Source organism: Pleurodeles waltl, chromosome 7, assembly GCF_031143425.1.
Source record: "Pleurodeles waltl isolate 20211129_DDA chromosome 7, aPleWal1.hap1.20221129, whole genome shotgun sequence".
In the NCBI taxonomy this organism is placed as follows: Eukaryota; Metazoa; Chordata; class Amphibia; order Caudata; family Salamandridae; genus Pleurodeles; species Pleurodeles waltl.
The window spans coordinates 1,404,110,296-1,404,130,560 of record NC_090446.1 but is presented as its reverse complement, the minus strand read 5'-3'; the positions used below and the strand labels follow the sequence as shown (position 1 = coordinate 1,404,130,560).

The 20,265-nt window shown below is 41.6% G+C and overlaps 1 protein-coding gene across 1 annotated transcript in view; it reads right to left on the bottom strand.

Moving 5' to 3' along the window:
- Nucleotides 1-1,135: 1,135 nt before the first annotated feature.
- Nucleotides 1,136-20,265, bottom strand: part of LOC138247060 (eosinophil peroxidase-like) — a 129,503-nt gene continuing 110,373 nt past the window's right edge. The window contains exons 8-12 of the mRNA XM_069201809.1: nt 16,391-16,551; nt 13,353-13,605; nt 6,307-6,477; nt 3,923-4,160; nt 1,136-1,343 (exon numbers count right to left, since the gene is read on the bottom strand). Of these exons, the coding sequence (XP_069057910.1) occupies nt 1,136-1,343; nt 3,923-4,160; nt 6,307-6,477; nt 13,353-13,605; nt 16,391-16,551 (1,031 nt within the window). The remainder of the gene's footprint in view (nt 1,344-3,922; nt 4,161-6,306; nt 6,478-13,352; nt 13,606-16,390; nt 16,552-20,265) is intronic.

Genomic DNA, 20,265 nt, shown 5'->3' with positions numbered 1-20,265 from the left:
CTTTCTTATTTTCATTGGTCTTGTTCCATTTTTATTGTTTTCCCCCATTTTACATTTTAAAATGTTAAACAGCTTTTTTCAATTCCTTTCAAATTAATAATATTATTGTTGTGACAGATATATTGTATTGTTATTATGAGATCCATATGTATTTTGATTTTAATAAAGCTGATTTACCTAAAAAATAAATAAAAAAAAAGGGAGGCTCCTATTGTTTTCAATGGGCCTCTGAGTGCTTTGCAGAATTAGCATCAACATTTTTTACGCTAATCCTGCAAAGCGCCAGACCAGCGTAAAAAATGATGACGCTAGTACCCCGGACTACAGCTATGGTGCTCTGTATTTTCAAAACAGCGTACACATGGTGGAGTTAGGGAGCGTGCTTTTCATAAATCTCTACCCACATTTTTAAGATCCAGCAGCTGACTGTTCTTTGTGGACAGAACAAACGTCTATTGTTCTGACTTCTTTTTTCATAGCACCACAGAGCTATGACTTGTGAGCGTTATAAAAACAAATAATAAGATATTCTACTCAGTCAGGCACTAAAGAATTTTGGTGCCAAGTACAATATAGAAACAATTTGTATTATAGGAGTCTACATGAATTTAGTTTTGACTTTAGAGTCTTACTTAAGTTGTAAAAACAAATCCACCTAACCACAAACAAAATGAAACATTCATTAACATAGTGTTACATGCATCCCATGCATGTTTATCCTTCTTCGTCCTTAGGCTTGCATTTGCGTGTCCATTCTTCATTTAAATGAAGAATAGATTGTGGACATGGCGGCTTCAAGACCCAGGATGGTAACTTTTCATAAGTTGAGACAATTTATCCTGTTGGCATGTCATGAATAGTAACAAAACAGTCCTTGAAATGTGAAGCACAGACTGCTGCTACAAGCTTTACACACCGGGCACTCATCACAGTTGTTCACCTTAATAGAGCTCATAGTAAAGAGTGAAACTTAAACAGTCATGACAAGAAAGAAAAAGCAATTTGAGAAAAATATCCTGCAATTTCATGGTGATTCCCTCTACATTTATCAATAAAACATTTTTTTAACTCAATGAACAATAAGAGAAGAAAGGATATTTGAAAACGGAAATTACCAAAGGCTATACCCAAATTTTTAGTGATATCCTCCTCTCCATGGTGACAGGTTCAATTGGTTTATTCTGTCACATCTTATGAAGTCTTTGGGGTACTCATTGGCCCTGAAAACATTCCTTGGCACATGTGTGATCCCAGTGTTAGCACAGATAATTTGAGGAAGGGAGACATGTCCCAAAGCAGTGCGTTGCCAGTAGGTGAATACACCAGGGTTCTGCCACCAAAATCTGGAGGACATAAATAAAAAATGCAAGCATTAACCCTCTTTTCACAAAGGTAAATAATTCACCTCAATGACTATGTCAAATAACCTCCATTATACATTCCAGTAGCATAGCATGAGCGATCAATATTGTATTTCACAGAGATGAACCCTCTTTCAAAATAATTCATTTGACTGAACAGACTCTAAAGATGAGAACCTTATTTTAGTTGAATGATGTTTCCATTCCGTGTCCAATTTTAAATGAAAAGAAAATACTTCTTTCCAATTTCAGATTTCCCTATTTAGATATTGAAAAGCCCACAGCCATCCTTTTTAGGGTAGAGCCTGCGAGTGCATGCGCTATCGCATGTGTCTCGCTTGTGCGACTCAGTTGTGTGCAGTAAAGGACTTGGAGCCCTCTTGTCGTTCACCATTTGTTGGTTTGCGTTGCACTCTTCTTTACAGCCTCGTAATTCTTCAAAGCAAGCCTGGCATCATTTCTGTTCCTCTCTGTGGAGCAGGGATCAAGCACTAATTGATTCAACTTAATTAGTGCCCATCTGCTGCTCCCGACGTGATCGACGTACTATTTGTTCTTTTTAACTTCAAGTGCACTGCAAACAGAAGGCTTATGACTGGCTAAAACGTGCACAGCAGGCACAGAATTGCAACGTTTTATTTTTTAAAGCTAGCTTTATTTTGTCTAGTCGTCATTTCTCAGTTTCCAAACATGTTTTCTGGTTTTTTTGCTTGTGGCTGTTGTAGTCAAAAGGTGACAAATAACTTGTTTGAAATATGCGAGACCTAGTGCATTGCAAATGCTTGTTATGACATTTAGATTGCAAGAATTCCAGATGCCCATGGTGTATGCTCATGTGTTTGATATGTGAAACCCTCGTTTATGACATCTCCTTGACCCAAAGGGCTACTGAGCAGGGTTCACATCCAATATGCTCTGTTGTAAAAAGGTGTATCTTTCTATTCAGCAGGAGGTAAGCTTGTCAAAGTGCAGCAGGATGCTATTCTTCTGTCCAGGGCTGTGGCCATAATGGATTCTTTTCAGCACTCTGTTCTGTGTCCAGCTTCAAATTTAGGAAGACCCTATTACGGGCTGTGGGGATGTTTTTGGTGATCATTCTGGCCACAGCTGCAGACAGAAGAACACATTCTATTTTAAACCAAGCTTGTGCTGTTTTCCATTCAGGATCATAATCGGCTTGGCTCTCTGGTTCCAGTCCAAAATGAATGAATCAATGCTGCCAATGTGATACACACTTTCCCACAAAATCTGCAGGTCTTTAGGCACTTAAAAGCTACCAGTTTTCGAAATGACATGCCTTAAAGATAGATTTTCTGACTCTATAGCTCACTCTGTGTGAACATTTGTACCTGTAGTGTTGTCTGTGCGTGCATGTATTATATATGTGTTGTATGTGTGTATGTTTTTTGTGTGTCTACGATTTCTGCATGGATGTATTCCTATATAATTTCTACCTGCCTGCTCATGGATATTGGTATGCGTGCAGTGTTGTCAGCATATTTGCATGCAATACTTGAGAGTTAGACTTATTGTCTTTCACAGTTATTGTTTCTTCCAGGCACTAACTCCTCCCACAAACACCAGGGGTTAAGAATTGTTGGGCCCAGAATAGGCAATAAAATGCAGTTGCAATCTTACCAGAGACTTTACATATGCGGATAGTCAATGCTGGCCAAATAATTGGTCCTTTTCTACTCTGATCTCTCACTTGGTCTGAGCAGGTGGTAAATGGGAGTATGGGTGCAATGTGCCTCTGGAGGGTGGGGACATTGGCTGCAGGAGGCGTCAGAAGGCAGAACAGGCTCTTGTAATACCGGCTGTAGTGTTGAGTGCACCCCCAGTGGTGTTGCAAGCGGTCAGGTGGCTGCTGGACCGTGCATCAACCAGCGGCCCGTTGCCTGTGTGGGTTGTGGTTTTATCAGGTGCGTATCTACACCTAAGCAAGTCGGCCTCGTGTTATCTCACCAGGAACTGTGGATGCGGGAACAAAGTACAACTTATATCTTTTTTGAGTGGTCCACCGCCTAGGGATACTACTCTGCAGAGACATATAAAGTATTCTACTGTAGGCCAGTAATCTTACTGATGTAATGATAACAGTAGTGCTGACAAATACTTGAAGCAGAAATATTTCCATAATTTGTGCCCTCCTTCCAAAGTTAACTTTTGAAAAAGTTACCCTTACGACTATTACTGAATTGTTTTGACCATCCGGAATCAAGAAGGCGGTATCCCTCCTGGGACAGGGGTACTACTGTGCGTGGAGAACAGGCAGCATCAGAAACTGCAAGAAAGCTGTGCATTTAGCCAATATTAAAGATAGCCCTTGCATTTATATTAAGGAGCAGTGCAAGGAAGTACAACACCATGCAGAATAGAATTATGCCAGTTGGGATGCGCCTAAAACATTGAATAAAGCAATTTTTGCACATGTTTCTAGTAATCTAGCTCACCTTTATCTCACCTTCAAGTAAACAATGGCAATAACATATTACTTAAATAACCTAATGGATTTGAGATACACACTAGATGTCACACTAGGGTTTAATATTTATCATTACCTGTCTCCATTGCGGATTTTCTTAAACTGCCTTCCTAAAATGCAGGATAAGAGGGGTCCAACTCTTCCATTCTTGACGAAGGGCTCTGCGACTCCTCCAAGCCAAATGTCAATATTTTCAGGTGTCTTGTACAATTCAAGAAGCCTTCTGGCAAGCTGTGTGTTTTTTAGGATCTTGGCAAGCTCCTGTAGGTTTCTAGGGGCCGGAAGATTGCAGAACCTTCTCCAAGAGTTATAACCTGCATCAAACACGGATAAGATATTGATATTATAAAGGAGCACAAGCATCTTATTAACCTGTTAAAGATTTTTGACATGCACATCCTCCTTTGTAACAAGATAATTCCTTACCAGGAAGGTTATCTCCTTTGTTAAGTATCACCACGTTTTCCCTCTGTTCTTCTCCCATTTGATGGGATACTTTTCAAAAAGATCATCTCATGTTTTATACAGATCTGTAGGGCATGCTTCAATGCTTGTATCAAAGAAACTAATTTCTTTTCATATTGATTGTAGACATAGGCACTGACTTTGTGCATTACGAATTCAATTCTGCCCTTTGTGCAAAAAAAAGTTTGCACAGGAATTGGTATTTTAGATCAGAGAATAAGTAAGGCATGGGGTGTTTTATGGATGTGATAATTCCTGATCCCCTTATGTCTTCCCCTGTGAACCTGTGGCAGATCAAACCCCAAAAATGGTATTGTGGAAAATGGCCAGGGACCAGTGCTTAATTTGCGCAGGTGGTTACTGGTGCAGAGCACTGGGACTTATTTTTTAGGGCGGGCACTTATTTTTCTGCTTCAAGCATTTATTGCAAGCAAAAGACACGTAGGAAAGACTAACAAAGAGAAAAAATGAAAAAGTGTCTCAAAGGGAGAAAGCAGAAAGCTACTAGAGTGAGCTGAAGGGTCCAGTAGTGGCTGTAAATGAATTAAAGAGGCTCAAGATGGCTTCAACGTTATGCCGCCTCAATATTTCGTGTTCGCACATTTATTTGCAGCAGCCTTGTGTCCCAGAAGACAGCTTTGAGCATGGGCACATTTTTATTTGTACACGAAGCACTGCCATGAATGAGGCCAAACATACAGAATTTGGCACAGTAAATACCAGTTGTATTATGGAACCACGCGTGCTGGAACAATGCATGACTTAACAAAGCTGTTGAAAAAATGACCAAGTCGTTTCCACGCATGTCTTTACCACGCATGCCTTTACAACGGATTTTGTGGCATGTGTGGAAACGTGTGCAGAACAGCATGCATGGTTCTGTCATGCAAAGGCTCGAAACAACCCCCACCCCAACCCCCAATACATAACCTAACCCAGGCCCCCACCCTAAAAAAAAAATACTATCCTAACCTCACTGCGCCCCTCTAGACTAAAGTAGCCCGAACCCCTGCTGTGAACCCTAAAATAAAAATTACTTGACCCCCCAACCCTGCCCCATAAAACAGAGCTGCCCGACACTCCCACCCACATTGACCCCTAAAAAAAACTAGCCTGACCCCCATCCCGCCCCTAAAAATTAAACTACCCCGACCCCCCTACCCACCCTAAACCGTACAAAAACTACCCAACCTCCCCACCCCCACCCTAAAAAAGTAAACTACCCCGAGCCCCATCCACCCTGAGCCCCAAAAACGAACCTACCCAACTCCCCACCCCTAAAACCTAAATTACCCCGACACTCACACCCACCCTGAACAAGTGGTTTTGCTGATAAGGATTTGTGCAATATTAATTATTGTTCAGGTAGGTAGTTAGAGGAAACAGACCTCTAGCTTTTTCTTTCATTCTGACCCTTTGCTTAGGCTGACACTTATTTCCTGATTCTAAGAAGACTCTTGACTGAGCTTCTGAAATGCTGACACCTTCCCAAAATGCTCAAACCTAATTTTCCTTTTTCCTTAGCATTTTTCTGACATTTGAAATATTCCACCAAAACTTAGAATTTTAACTAATTTAGGTCTCGAGTTAGAATACTTCAGATACTACTCATGTTTATGAGAGGAAACTGAGATTCCTGGACTTTACTGTGTAGACTAATGTGTTACACTGTTAACGGGGAATTGTAGTGTCTGATGCTGACTCCCAACATCTTGCATCGACCAAAAAAGATCTATTGTCAGACAGATTTCAGTAAAGTGGCCCAGACCCTCCATCACGTTTGCTAACACAATCTTTTCACACAGCTCCAGTGCAAATATTTTTATAGAAAACTGTGACGGAAAGATGCATTATTTTTATTTAGACCACTGATAGTGTTGATTGGTACGGTACGCTATTGACTGTGCATGATGTTTCTATACATGACTATTGGGTTTGTGGTTGAATACGTTTGTTTTGCACCGTTTTCTTTTCGAAAGATGATTATCTTATTACCGACAAGGCCGTGATCTCTCCCGCGCTGCATATTGAAAGAAGCCAAATCAAGTCCTGGTGTTTGGGGGTTTTCAAAGAGCCTCTCTCGCAACTCGTCACTGAGCATCTTGTTTTGTATATTCAGCTTTGCCTCATTTGCCAACAGGCCACGGAGCAACGGGTCAATACCTCCTACAAAAACAACAGACAATGAGCAGAGGGTCAATACATCCAGCAAAGACAGCAGACAATGAGCAGAGGGTCAATACCTCCTGCAAAGACAACAGACATTGAGCAGAGGATCAATACCTCCTGCAAAGACAACGGACAATGAACAAAACATACGTCCAAGTATAATTGAACTCCTAATCACAGTTAAGCAACTATGGGGGTTATTCTAACTTTGGAGGAGGTGTTAATCCGTCCCAAAAGTGACGGAAAAGTGACGGATTTACCACCAGCCGTATTACGAGTCCATTATATCCTATGGAACTCGTAATACGGCTGGTGGTATATCCGTCACTTTACCGTCACTTTTGGGACGGATTAACACTCCTCCAAAGTTAGAATAACCCCCAAAATGTTCAATGACTCCAAGCAGAACTCACTTACAAATATTGGGCCTGGTTACGACCCTGGGAGTCTTCATACCGATGCCAAAGCGGTGGTCTGACCACTCTAGCGGTGGTCTGACTGCCACATTATGACTGCGGTGGTCATGCGGCAGTCCTAATCCACCAGGGAGGTGCTGCAAGCAAAGTCCCCGGGGGATTACTAACCCCTTCTTCACCAACTTCTACATGGCAGTAGCACCGAAGGCAGGGTGCAAGGTGCCCCAGGGGGGTCCCTGCACTGTCCATGCATTTGGCAGTGTAGTGCCCCCCCGGCCAGTCCCGTCGCAATGTTCACTGTCTGCTTTGCAGACGGGTGCTGCTGCACCCTACGCACTACAGCATTGTCGCCGGCTTCATTATGAGCTGGCATCAATGCTGTAGACTATTCCCCGCTGGGCCAGTGGGCAGAAACACCACTCTTAAAGGGGCCCGTGGTATGGCGGCCACAATGGCAGCAACCTGAACGCGGGACTTCGGTGAATGGTGGAAACCATCCGCCGAAGACGTAATGACCCCATAATGTTTATCCTGAATACCTACATGGATCTTGCCCAGCTATACTTATGTTTTATAATCCTATTCTAGACATACTGTAAAGGACTTAAATTGGAGAAAAAAGCAGTGAGTTAAGGGATGCAGTATTTTCCATGTTGACATTCTTATATGTTTATTTTTGGACATGGTATTCAATTGTTGATAGTATGTAAAGTTCAACATATGCCAATTTACAGTTGTATTACTTATGTTGTATTTTGTACCTTTGAATTTGTGATAATTATTTTCTCCATATGAAATAGTGGGTGACATTTGTTTTAAATAGTACACGACTGCCAGGCTTACCATACATCTATAGCTAGACAAATACATAAGAGCACATTGTGTACACCAGATACGATCAGAAGATTATGAAAAATTAAAAAAATTGTGCCCATGGGCCCTCAAAAGGAGCTTGAGTGAACCTTCATTGGGCACAGTACATAGACACTTAATCAATCAAGGTTCAGTCTTCCTATTGCTGCCCCCTTCCACATTCCCCAAAAATACTCATTAGGAATTTTTCATTTTGCCATAGAAATTCAACCTTACAAAGCAAGGTCCTTTTTTGTGCCCTTTGTGTGTTATAATAATTCTGTCTGAGGTGGAGATCTTAAAATATGTTGCATATCTGTCCCTTTTGGACCTAGTTTGGATCTGGGATCATGACTAACACTTCCAGTTTACGGTTTGTAGTGATTTGTATAGATAAATACATACAGAAAACATTGGGCCAGATTTACAAAGGTAAACATAGACTTTTGGTCTAAGTTTAGACGAAAAAACTAAGTTTACGACTTTTCGGTATTCACAAAGGTATGTTACGGAGATCCGCCCCGAGTGCGGAGATTCCACTTCGGGTATGGAGATTACACTCTGAGTGCAGAGATTCTGCGCCAAACGTGAAGATTCCAGCTTGAGTGCGGACGTAAAGATACTACTTGTAACTTACCTTTGTGAGTACCAAAAAGGGGAGGCTTTTGGTCTAAACTTAGACCAAAAGTCTAAGTTTACCTTTGTCAATAAGGCCCTGTGTTTCCTGTCTGCATTTATTTTCAAAAGTGAAAAAATACAGACAATTGGGCATCTTTTCAGTGACTCTCCAAGTTGTTGTTTATGAATTCTTAGCCAATAGTTGTGCAGATTGAGAGCAAGTGGAGTTAGTAAATGACAAGAGGGCTCTTTCAATAACTGCGTACCCCAACATATGTGTATATTATTATGCAAATATTTTCAAGTGGATACATTGTTTTATTGTATTTGTGTGCTTAATGTGCTAAAATTGGATAGACATCAAAGTATGAGTGCACATTTATTTGCATTATTCAAGTTAAGGTTTCATTTATTCACAAAACACATAATAAATATGGATAAATAAGGTGGCTAAAAATATAAATATGTATAAAGACAGACAACATTGTTATAAAAATCAAAATCAATATTATTAAACCGGAAACCTTAATCATGACAACTTCACTGATTCAATACAATCAATACAATATCTTGTATTGTCATGTCATGTCAGACAAAGTGAACATTTAAAATACATTACATATTATAGTCCCCCCAATACTGATAATTCCATCTTCCAGACTGTCTAAAAGTCATGTTTTATGTGCTGTGCTTTCTTTGATACAGCACATACATATTATTTGTCCTTAAAAGGGTATCCCACAAATACAAGAATGAACCACTAACATTTATGTATCATGCACAGTGCAGACACAATGCAAATACTGGCTCTGAAGGCTTTGCTACAACTTTGGCCAAGTGGCAACACTTGTAAAACTCTTATATGGAAAAGCAATTTACGTGCTACTATATGAAAACTGGAGATGGGGGGGGAGCATGTTTTGAGTTTATAATACATGAAGGAATCTAGATATTTTACCTAATCGCGGAGTCAAATTGGTCACTGCTTCCTAAAATAACCCTGCTGATTGATCTTTAGGTATGTCACAAGGGAGTTTGGTTTATGGTACATGCATTTGTATTCCATTGTTGTTTATGGGCCTAATCCTGTCTTAACCTAGCAGCCCAATCCACCCTCTTCACACACGATGCTTGCAGTTCATTATGGAAAGTATGGTCATGGATATGTTGCGTGTGGCCAATTCCATGAGTCATCACTCAAGATCCTCTATAGGTCCACGCCACCTTGGCCTGCCTCCCCTGACACTGTGATTGGTGCTTGCTCATCTTCCTGGTAAGCGCCAGAGATCCTCGCTGGATCAGCAGTGATGGCCCCACCGAGTGTCACACATTGTGAGCTATATTAATGCATTCTGGAGCTTTGCAAGGTCCTAGAACTGCGAGGTCCTAGAACGCTCATGTAGAGCTGACAGCGTGCATTTGTAGTTTTCTGTTGCTTCTGCAGCCATTGAGAGGAGGCGTTAAAAGTGCTGAAAAAAAGGAGCAAGGAAATCTCTTAGATTTCCTTGCATAATTTTTTTCACAAACCTAACAGGGGAACGCATGCATTGCATGCATTGCGCCACTTTATAAATATGGCGCAGCGCTTTTGGCATTATGACGCTGCATTAGCGTAAAAAAATGATGCTAATGTTGTGTTGGAATGTCACTAGGGGCTCTGTAGTATGCCAAGGAAGGCCAGGAAGAGCGCCAGAGGAGCAGGTGAGTCTATAGACGATGAGAGACATAGAGGGGCAGCCGAAGAAGGTGAAAGCCAAGGCACCGACCTTATGGGGTTAATGGGAAGTTTTGGAGGCGCTGGAAGGGATGGTGACAAGTCATTCAGGGACTGGAAAGGGACCCATGAAAGGCCGTCTGTTAGCCAGAGTGGGTGGTGTGAGATCAGCCAAGGACGTGGAGAAGGTGACACTGCATATAGGTTAATGTGAGGAGTGGCCTACGCAGAGAGGGCAGAGACAGAGAGAGGCAAACATTAGTGTGACTACATTTGTGAACATGTGTAATCTCCCATGTACTTAATCTCTTACAGCTGCAGACATGTTGCTGCAGGCTTCCCTCCAACTTCGGATTAGCCTTAAATTTCAGTAACTATTGCTTTGCTAGGTAGCTGTTAACCAAAAGCCTAGCAGTGTTGAAGGATGAAACTACAAGTCCCAAAATGCGACACGTTGTTGGTTTAAAAAAAGTACTGCTGGTTACAGGAGATGTCCGATGGTCCGATTAGAAAAGAGAGGATGAATGGCTACGTTTTCAACTATGGTGAAATATGAATTATTTATTTAGCCAAGTAATGGATTCATTTTAGGTTTCTTCCAATTAATCTCCCACCGATTCAATGTTAACGAAAACCAAAATGAAAAAAAATGTGAATGGAAAACTAAGTTCACCCCTATTGTTTCCAACTCTCCCTCTTATACATCTTCTCTTATTGGTAAAAGTGTGGGTTAGATACACTTCAGGAGTGTATTTTATTCAACTTATTATAATGTGTTACTCAATGTATCACACATAAGATTAGCCGCCCCTGATAGCAGCCAACGCCACCCACTGGGGGTATGACTTTTCAATGCTTACATGGAACACTCTATGTGGGTCCTATCTAGTGTTCCTGCCAACTGAGCAGTTAACATCATTAATAACGAATAAGCCGGCTCATTTGCTCTTCAGAGCTCAAGAATAAGACAGGAACTTCTGGACACACTGTTAGGGACCAGCAGCCTAGGTTCCAAGTTTTCAGATTGCTTATGTGTAACCAGGAGCGGCTCCTCCGCTATGGCAGAGGAACTCCCCCTCCCCCCACCAGCAGCAGGAGCTGCAAACCCTTAAAAATTAAATGATAATAAACAATGTTTATTAGCATTTTATTTTTAAAGGGGCGGGCCTTGGGGGTGACAAGCACTGAGGGGAGTACACAGAGCACTCTCCTCAGTGCGCATGTATGTTTGGCCGGCCATCTTGGCCCAACCAAACACACATGCACACAGGGCTGGGTTGGAGAGAAAAGGCCCAGGTTCTTACCCTGCACCAGGGCGTTCCAGCCAATCATAATGCTACTTTGAGCAGCGCCATGATAGGCTGCAGGACAAGGTGGGAGCATGGAGTGCAGGGGAGAGCGGTGGTGTGGTGGTGAAGTTCAGATACATTTTAAAAAATGTAATTTATTTATTTATTATTCTCCCCACCACTTTTCCCAGTTGCCAGCCAAGACTGGCTGCTATGCTTGGAGCTGCAGCATATTACACACACCTGCTAACCTATCAGCCCTCGCCTATACCACTTCTGCGTTTTGCTAATGTTTGCTTTTTCTCAGATAACTACTGTGATGTGCATGCAAGCAGGCAGGCCATCTTCGAATGACGAAATCTATTCAGGATCATTGCCTCACATTCTTACAAAAGTGTGCTGTTCATCTTTAAATGGTCAATTAATTAAAAAATTACTTCTGCGTATGCAGGGACATGTGCGCATACTGGTGGCCATCTTTAATAGTTGAAAAGAATTTAAGATGTCTGCCCATATATACAGCAGTGGGTGGTACTCAGTGTGCAGGGAACCTGGGGAGGAAAGCAGGAAATAAGAGAATAGTTTTTCATTTTAAAGAGAGCAGGATGGTAAGGTGGGGAGAAGGAGAGTGGGACCAGGGACAAGGAAAGAACATAAATTATTATCAGGACTGCAATACAAGGGATCATGCCATCCAATTAAAAAATTGTGATAGCACAATTATATTCGGGTGTGATTTGTGATTAACAGAAGAACAAGAAGCAAAGCCATTGAATCAGGAACAGGGAGGTGCGATAGACAAGAAAGCCATCCATTCATGAGAAAAGAGCTGTCCCAAAGACCACTCTACGTATTATACTACGTCTTGGACAAGGCACACCATTTACCTATGGAACATGACTCATTGAAGGAAGTACACCTGATTAAGGGGCTCATTTACAATGAAATGTTGCAGTGTGGTGCTGTAAGCCAGCATGCTGTGCTGCATCATTTTGAAAGTGCAGGGATGTGTTGTATTTACAGAAATGCAACACATTCCTGTTCTTTCCTCTTCGCTGGCACACAAATTGCTGCCTAGCGCCAACGCAGGCACCCTTGCACCATGGTGCTTACCGGCATTGCAGGAATGATTCTGTATCTGCAGAAAGGGACACCTGTCTGCACATAAACAATCCTTAATGGTGTTTTCCTCTTTCTATGTGTGCTGCAGAATGCAGAATGCAGCATACATTGTAAGGGGAAAAACGATGAGAAATGATGTTATTTCTCCCTGTTGTTGTGCCACTTCAACGTCATCCCTAAGGTGGCCTAGGAATCTGACGCATTCCCAGGCTCGTAAATATGGCAATGCATCAGATTCCGTCAGATTCCAACAGCAATACCCATGGAACGTCCCTCTCATGCAGTGTTATGTGTGAACGGGGTACATATTTACAAGGCCATGAAAAGCCACACAAGGTGACTTTGCGTGGCTTTGTAAATATGGACGAGCACACTGTGCCACCAGAGCTTAAAAAAATGATGCTTTGGTGACGCAGTGCCAATGATTCAAGACAAGACCATGAATGAGTGTCCACAACATTCAGAAATGCTTGTTTCTCAGCTGTGGCCCACAGATCTGTAGGAACAGGGATCACTATTGTCTTGATGACATCATGAAGATCAGTGCCTACCTTATCCACAGGGCAGACAGAATGGTGAACTAGGTAGTAGTTGTAAAGCTCCTCAGCATATTTGGTGAAACCAGTGGGTAGTAGCAGATTGCCATCACCCTATTTTCAGTACCCCATTCACTGTTGAACAATGTAATAGCATGACTGTGTCTAGAATTAGTAAAATTAATATTCTTTATTAACTACACCAATTGTTCTAAGATAAGTATAGATTATAATTTTCCACTGGGCAAAACCAAAGCAAACAATAACAATGCTACTTGACTGAGAAAAATAGAGCTACACCACACAGCTACACATTGTGTTTTACCTTCTTTGATGACTCTCCAGGTAGCAAAGAAGATTTTGTGTAAAGGAACTTTATAATTGTTACCACGAGGCCTGTAATTATTGTCCAAGCGGAAGATGAATGGTGAAACTGTGGCATGACCAAAACGAAAGGCAATGGAGAAAATGTTTGCGACCCGCGGGTCCTCATACTCATCATATCCCGAATACTCAGGAATTTCTCTTTTATACATATCACCAAGCAGATTGGGAATGTAGTCTCGGAATGTGATTATCTAGAATAAACAAGCAGAATTGTTAGGCAATTTTATCTCATTTTCACATATAGGGGCATATTTACATGTCCCTAGCGCCACCTTGCGCCACGGTAGTGTCATTATTTTTTACCCTAAGGCGGTGTTAAGGAGGCCTTTCTCCTGCGTGTATTTAAAAAGCATTGCAACACTTTGCAAACCCTTGAGCCACATTATGCCTGCGCCAGGCATAATGTATGCAAGGGGGCATTCCCATGCAGTAAGGACCAAAAACATGGCACAGTGAAATTTACATTTCACTGCACCATTTTTTCAGTAATTTTTAACGTCTGCTCAGAGCAAACGTTAAAATGACGCACCCATTTCAATTAATGGGCCTGCATGTGCTTTGCTGCACTAGCATCAACATTTTTGATGCTAGTGCAGCAAAGTGCCACAATAGCATAAAAAATGTTGACGCTATCATCCAATCGACTGCCACGGTGCGCCCTACTGAAAATACGGCACACCATGGTGTCGTTAGGTGGGGCAGGGGTGACACAAGAAAAGTGGTGCATCAGGACCCATGTGCCACTTTCTTGTAAATATGCCCCATAATTCCTAACTTTGTGCAGGACATGAGCACCTGGTGACTATTACAAATACCCACCCTCTGCTACTGTCCAGGGTGGACAGAGCGATTCCATCATGTCTGCAGCGCATCAAACCCTAGATGTTGTCTTACAATAGAGGCCCCCCAGGCTCTTTCCCAGGAGTACAATATCCTAGTGTGCACTTGCATGGTGTTTTGACAAAATATCGAGGAAAACATTTCAAGTGGACAAAATATTGTCAAAAATATCAAGGACAAAAATATTGTGAAGGTAAGTTCTATGGGGAAGCAAAGTTTTTATATATATATATATATATATATATATATTTACTTACATACACATTCTTTTTCATCACTACTTTCTCCCTTTGTCACTATTTTTCTATATTTCCTTCTTCTGTCTTTCTTACTTCCATGCCTTTCTCTCTTTTGCTCTGAGTCAAATTGTGAAAAAACACAATAAGACCTGGTTCCCAAAAGCGAGTGCAGTGGTCCCAACCTGCAATCACCAGCTCAAATTCTGCACATGGGATAGGTGGTGATGGCTTTGAGGCTCTGTTAATTGCTGCTTGGAATCTAGGCGAGTTCTGTCAATGAGCATGTTGGATAATGTATTGCAGAGGAATTAGTATTTGCTGTCTATTTTGTGCTTTACTAAACTATTATGGGGCAAATCCGTAACCCTGGGACCCTGGGCTACAGAATGCAAAAAATAACAGTGGTCCCTTGGGGGGGGGGGGATATAAACCTAAACCGCCTAGGCTAAATATAGTTATCCAAACCAATTGGATAAGGTAATCAAGTATGTTTAATTCGGTACCTGGTATAAAAAAATCAGATGCTCCAAAAATGATGCAGTGATGGTGAGTAATAACGAACGTGAAAAGTAGTGCGTTGGTGCTGTACAAAAAATATTTACAACTCATTGGATAATATACAACATATTTACACACAAAACTGGGGGCTGGTGGAATGCTGATTCTCAACACACCTCAAAATGCAGTTCAGTGCATGCATTCTGCCTGACAAATCCTAATAGTGCACTATTTTATTTTGTCGACATTTCGACCCCATAGCATGATTGGCAAAATTGGCAAGGCCATCATCTGGACAAGAAAAAGGCAAGCAGAAAGAATCAGTACAAAACATAAATGAAGATTTGATACACCAAAGAGATACCGCCCAGGGGGCTAAAATCAAACTTAGTTGGTTGATCAGAGGAAAAGGATGAATCGCTCTCAGTAGACGTTTAGCGTCCACTGAGCTCAACACATCCTTTTTCCCCGATCAAACGGAGGTACTAGATTTCATTCCACGAGAGGTATACTGTTTGATTTGATTTAAAATAAGCACTGTTTTAAGTGTTGTGCCTGGCTGCTGCTAGCAAGCGGTTGCAGCCAGAAAATAGAAATATGATTTCTTTAAAAACTAAGGCCCTCATTTCAACTTTGGCGGGCAGCAACTGCCGCCCGCCAAGTTGAAAATGCCGGGTGGCCACCAATGCAGCCGCACTCCTGCAAAGTCTATTTTGAGATCCCCGCTGGGCCGGCGGGCAGAAACCTGGTTTCCGCCCGCCGGCCCAGAGGGGATCTCGGCTGCAACACGGGAGCCGGCTCCAAATGGAGCCGGCGGTGTTGCGGCTGTGCGACGGGTGGGGTTGCACCCATCACCCTTTTCACTGTCTGCATAGCAGACAGTGAAAAGCTCCATGGGGCCATGGCAGGGGGCCCCTGCAATGCCCATGCCAGTGCAGTACAGTGTTTATACCGCCATGAAAAGTCTGGCGGGAGGGGGACTCGTAATCCCCTGGGCAGCACTGCCCTGGGGGATTACAACCGCTGGGACAAAAGTGTCGGGAAACCGCAGGTCCTGGCGGTGCGACCGCGGCGCTTCCACTGCGGTCGTAATGCCCAAGTTTGTACCGCCAGCCTGTTGGCGGTACAAACTCCAAAACAGCCCTGTTGATCTTTGACCGCCGGGGTTGTAATGAGGGCCTAAATGTACAATGGTCCATAAGTGAGGTCAAAGTTTGGGTGTGTGGGTACAAAAGAATATGAAATTATTTCCTGTGTCACTTTGTATTCAATGAATGTACGTCACCCCATGTCTCCACCTCCCAGATGACATATTATGAAGACCCAATATTCTGAAATCTGCAATTATTTAGCTGTGTAAATGCACTATGCTTGCCTCATAACACCTAACATATAATACCTGCATCATTGCTCCCACTATTTTCCTAGACTCCTGATAGATTTTCTCTCCATTCCATCTTGGATTTAAGGTCTTCAGGATTCCAGCCAGGCGATTATGTTCTCGCACAAATAAGGTATGCAGGGTTATAAGACCTGTATGTTCGCTGGCGCGACGGTCACCTTGAGAGACATAAGATAACTTTAGAGTTTCATATATAAGTATAAATAAATTTGATTATATCAATTATGCAGATTCATTTAGTTATCATTCCAAGCTGAAATGCTGCAAAAATTTAATACTAATGATTTGTTGAGAAACACTGTTGGAAATGAAGCTAGAGATGAGGCAGTAGAAGACCATGTTTTTCTTCTGAGCAATCATGAACCACTGTTTCCAGCAGACGTTATGATAGAGGTTACAGGAAAAACCCTCAAATTTGAAAAGGTAGCTTTTAATTGTGTCATCAGAATGGAGGAAATAGACTTTACAGCTATGTTAAGTGGTCCTAGTAGAGCATAATCAGATGGGAAATGATGACAAATTTGATGGGGATGAATACCACATCCCCTTCATAAACTCTACAATGTTTAACAAATAAGTTACCCCTCAGTCTTATAAGAGGGGCAACTCTTTAGGCATCAGTTGAAAATCACAGACATTTATTGTACTCAAAACATGCTGGATTCTTGCCCAGACAGAAAGCCAAGGCGGTTTGTGTGCTAAGCTCTCTGCTTTGTGGGCTTTTCTGTTACCACAGTTGCTTTCTTTCCCCAAATGAGAAAAATCTTTATATAGAGGACAACTAAGGTCAGTGTCAAGGTGCTGAAGGTAGCTCTTAGCCCTCTTGTGCTGCGCTTCAGTGGACGGAGAGATAAACAACACGGTGCTTCAGTCCTCTGAGGTATAAGCTTGATCATCAATGTACTGAGATATAACCTTGATTGTTCAGGCGACCAATATGATGTGTTAATAATAAAGTAGTGAAAAATAACGGGCAAAAAACTATAAAAAATATGCCAGTTTCAATACCAACTACATGCTTTTCAAGAGAGGGTAAGAAAATAAACTTTTTAACATTATAATGACAAAATGAGTTTTAGGCAATTTGACAGATTTGAATGCCAGAGTAAAAGGTGAAGTGTTTTTTCCTTAATCCTTAGAAACAAATATAAGTATTTTAAAAACTCCTCCATACTGACTCAAAGCAAAGGTAGCTAAATATTTGTTTTATATATATAAATTTTTTAGAAGTCTATCACTATTTAATTTTTAGGGGATAGGTTTACCACAATATTTTCTTTAGAAGACTTAAGAATTATTTGATAAACGAACTGCAATGCTGGAAAATTACAAAACACAATTTGGAAAACCAGAGTGTATAAATTAAAAAAGCAAGACATTTGCAATGAATTTACAATGTATTGTTTGTTCTATTTATGCATCTAAGCATCACCCATTAAAAGCATAATGAAGGATTAAAATAAGAAAGTTTTCATTTTGTTTTTAATTTCATGAATTTATTTCCTGCTTGATATTCTCGAATGATTTATCTCCCCTGCAGACACCCAATGGACCTGATCTTTTTCCTCCTATTATCAATTGTTGTTTCCAGTGGTTTATGACACAATACTGATGCAATTGACTGGGCATAGCAAACAGGTCGGATTTTCCCTATGTGACTGTGTGGCCAGCCCCTTCCTATATGACTGGCAGCTAAGCTGGTCCTACCAATCCGAGCATTCTGTGAAAAGGCAATCCTGTTTTCATATCATCCAAAACATAAAAAGTATCCAGAATCTAGCCTAATTTCTAGGAATGGGGCTGAGGCTAATCCAATAGATCAGGCAGGCAGGAGGGTAGGACTGCTTTGCTCCCAGTATAGTCGTAGGTGTAAGTACGGACCTCTAGGACTCTTTTACCATGGTTGGGTTATTCATTGTCTTTACCACGTTCATAATTCTGATTGCTGTGCTTGGTTTCATCTGCCTAATTATCACAGTTTATTCCCCCTATGGCGGATTACGAATGATTCATAAATGTACTGAAAATGTACCTTGTATCTCTCTTGTGTTTTGCCTGGGCAAGCATGAGTAATACAACGCAAGAGTGCGATCTGTTTCCATGACTTCCATGGGGAGTCAGAGTGTCACTTTTAGGTTGCCATAATCACCTTTTACCCAGGCAGGGTTGGGGGTGAAGGTGAAGCACTGTGAGCTAGCTTGGAATTGGACAATCAGTTTCTGAAATACTCAGTTCCCCACATTCTAAGTTTCTGCCATCCTAAATACTCAGTCCCTTTATCTAGGAACCGTATAACATGGCTGTGAGAGAGCATGTACATGTGTGAGCATGTCTGTGTGTGAGAGTGACAGACACAGTCAATGAAGGAGTGAGTCAGAGGGAGTGGGAATGAGTGATAGAAAGATTTAGTATGAGTGCTAATGAATGAAAGTGAGGGCGAATGACAGTGAGTGTAACTGAGTTTTACCATCTGTGAAGCTGAGTGAGTCATAGTGAGACCGAGTGAGCCACTGCCTGAATGAGTCAGAGGATGGGAGAGACAGAGTGAGTTTGAATGAGACTAAGTGAAAATGACTGAGAATTAGTGATAATGATTTCAAATGAGTAGGACTTAGTGAGTCAGAGTGAGATTGTTCGAGTCAGAATACGTGTGAATGAGTGAGACTAAGTAAATATGAGTGAGCCAGAGTGAGATTGAGTGAACCTGAAAGAGTGGGACTGAGTGAATCAGTGAGGCCGAGTGAGTCAGATTGAGAGTGAGTGAGAATGAGAAGGACTGAGAATGAGTGAGACTAGTGAAACTAAGTGAGTCAGAATGAGTCCCAATGAGGAAGACTGAGTGAGAATAAGTGAGACCGAGTGAGTATAAATGAGTCAGCGTGAGTCTCAGTGAAATTAACTGAATACATCAGTGAGACTGAGTGTATCAGGTGAACACTGACTGGGAATGAGTACAACTGATTGAGAATGAGTGTCTCACAGTGACACTGAGTGAGTAGGAGTGAGTGAGAATGAGAGGGATTGAGTAAGAATGTGTGAGTCTGTGTGAATTGGAGGGAGATGGAGTGAATCAGAGAGAGTGGCACTGAGTGAGATTAAATGAGAATGAGTGAGACTGAGTGATCCAGTGAAGCTAAGATTAGGTGAGTCAAAGTAAGCAAAAGTGAATGAAAGTGTGAATGAGAGTAAATAAGTGAGAATGAGTGACAGAGAGAAAGAGTAAGTATGAACGAAAATGAATGAAAATGAGGGAGAATGACATTAAGTGTAACTGAATTTTACTATGTGTGACGCTGAGTCCCTAGAAACTTGTGAGATGATGTCAGGCTAGCTCACCAAAATTTTAGCCTAGAATTATGCCTGCCCCCATTTTTAAAGGTAACCAGTTGCTACTGGATTTGGCATATTTGTATAAGTGTAAATATGCTTTATAAATGTGAATCGTTCACACTTTGTTTCGGTCAATCTTTCCATCATTCACAAGCACATATTGAAATGACTTCTAGCAATTGTTTGCAGACAAGACCAATATCAACATCTCTCTTAGCAGCTGAAGAAAGAGCCAGGTGAGAATCATGAAGAGCCTACTTCACACCTGCTTTTAAATGTAGGACATCTACCTACACCTTAAAGGTTCACAAGGCATGTTTCAATAAAGGATGTCATGTCCCTAGGCCAAAAACGTTTGACACAGACCCCATTCCAAAACTTAGGCCTAAAAGCTTGATCATTACAAGTGGGCGGCAGGCAAAAATCCTCATTATTTGCCGTCCCTGAGTCTATTTCAAAGGGGGTAGAAATAACAGGGACTCTGAGTTATGAAGAATAACGTGGAAATTGGTCTCCCTGTGCAGATTGCCACATGTTGTTCC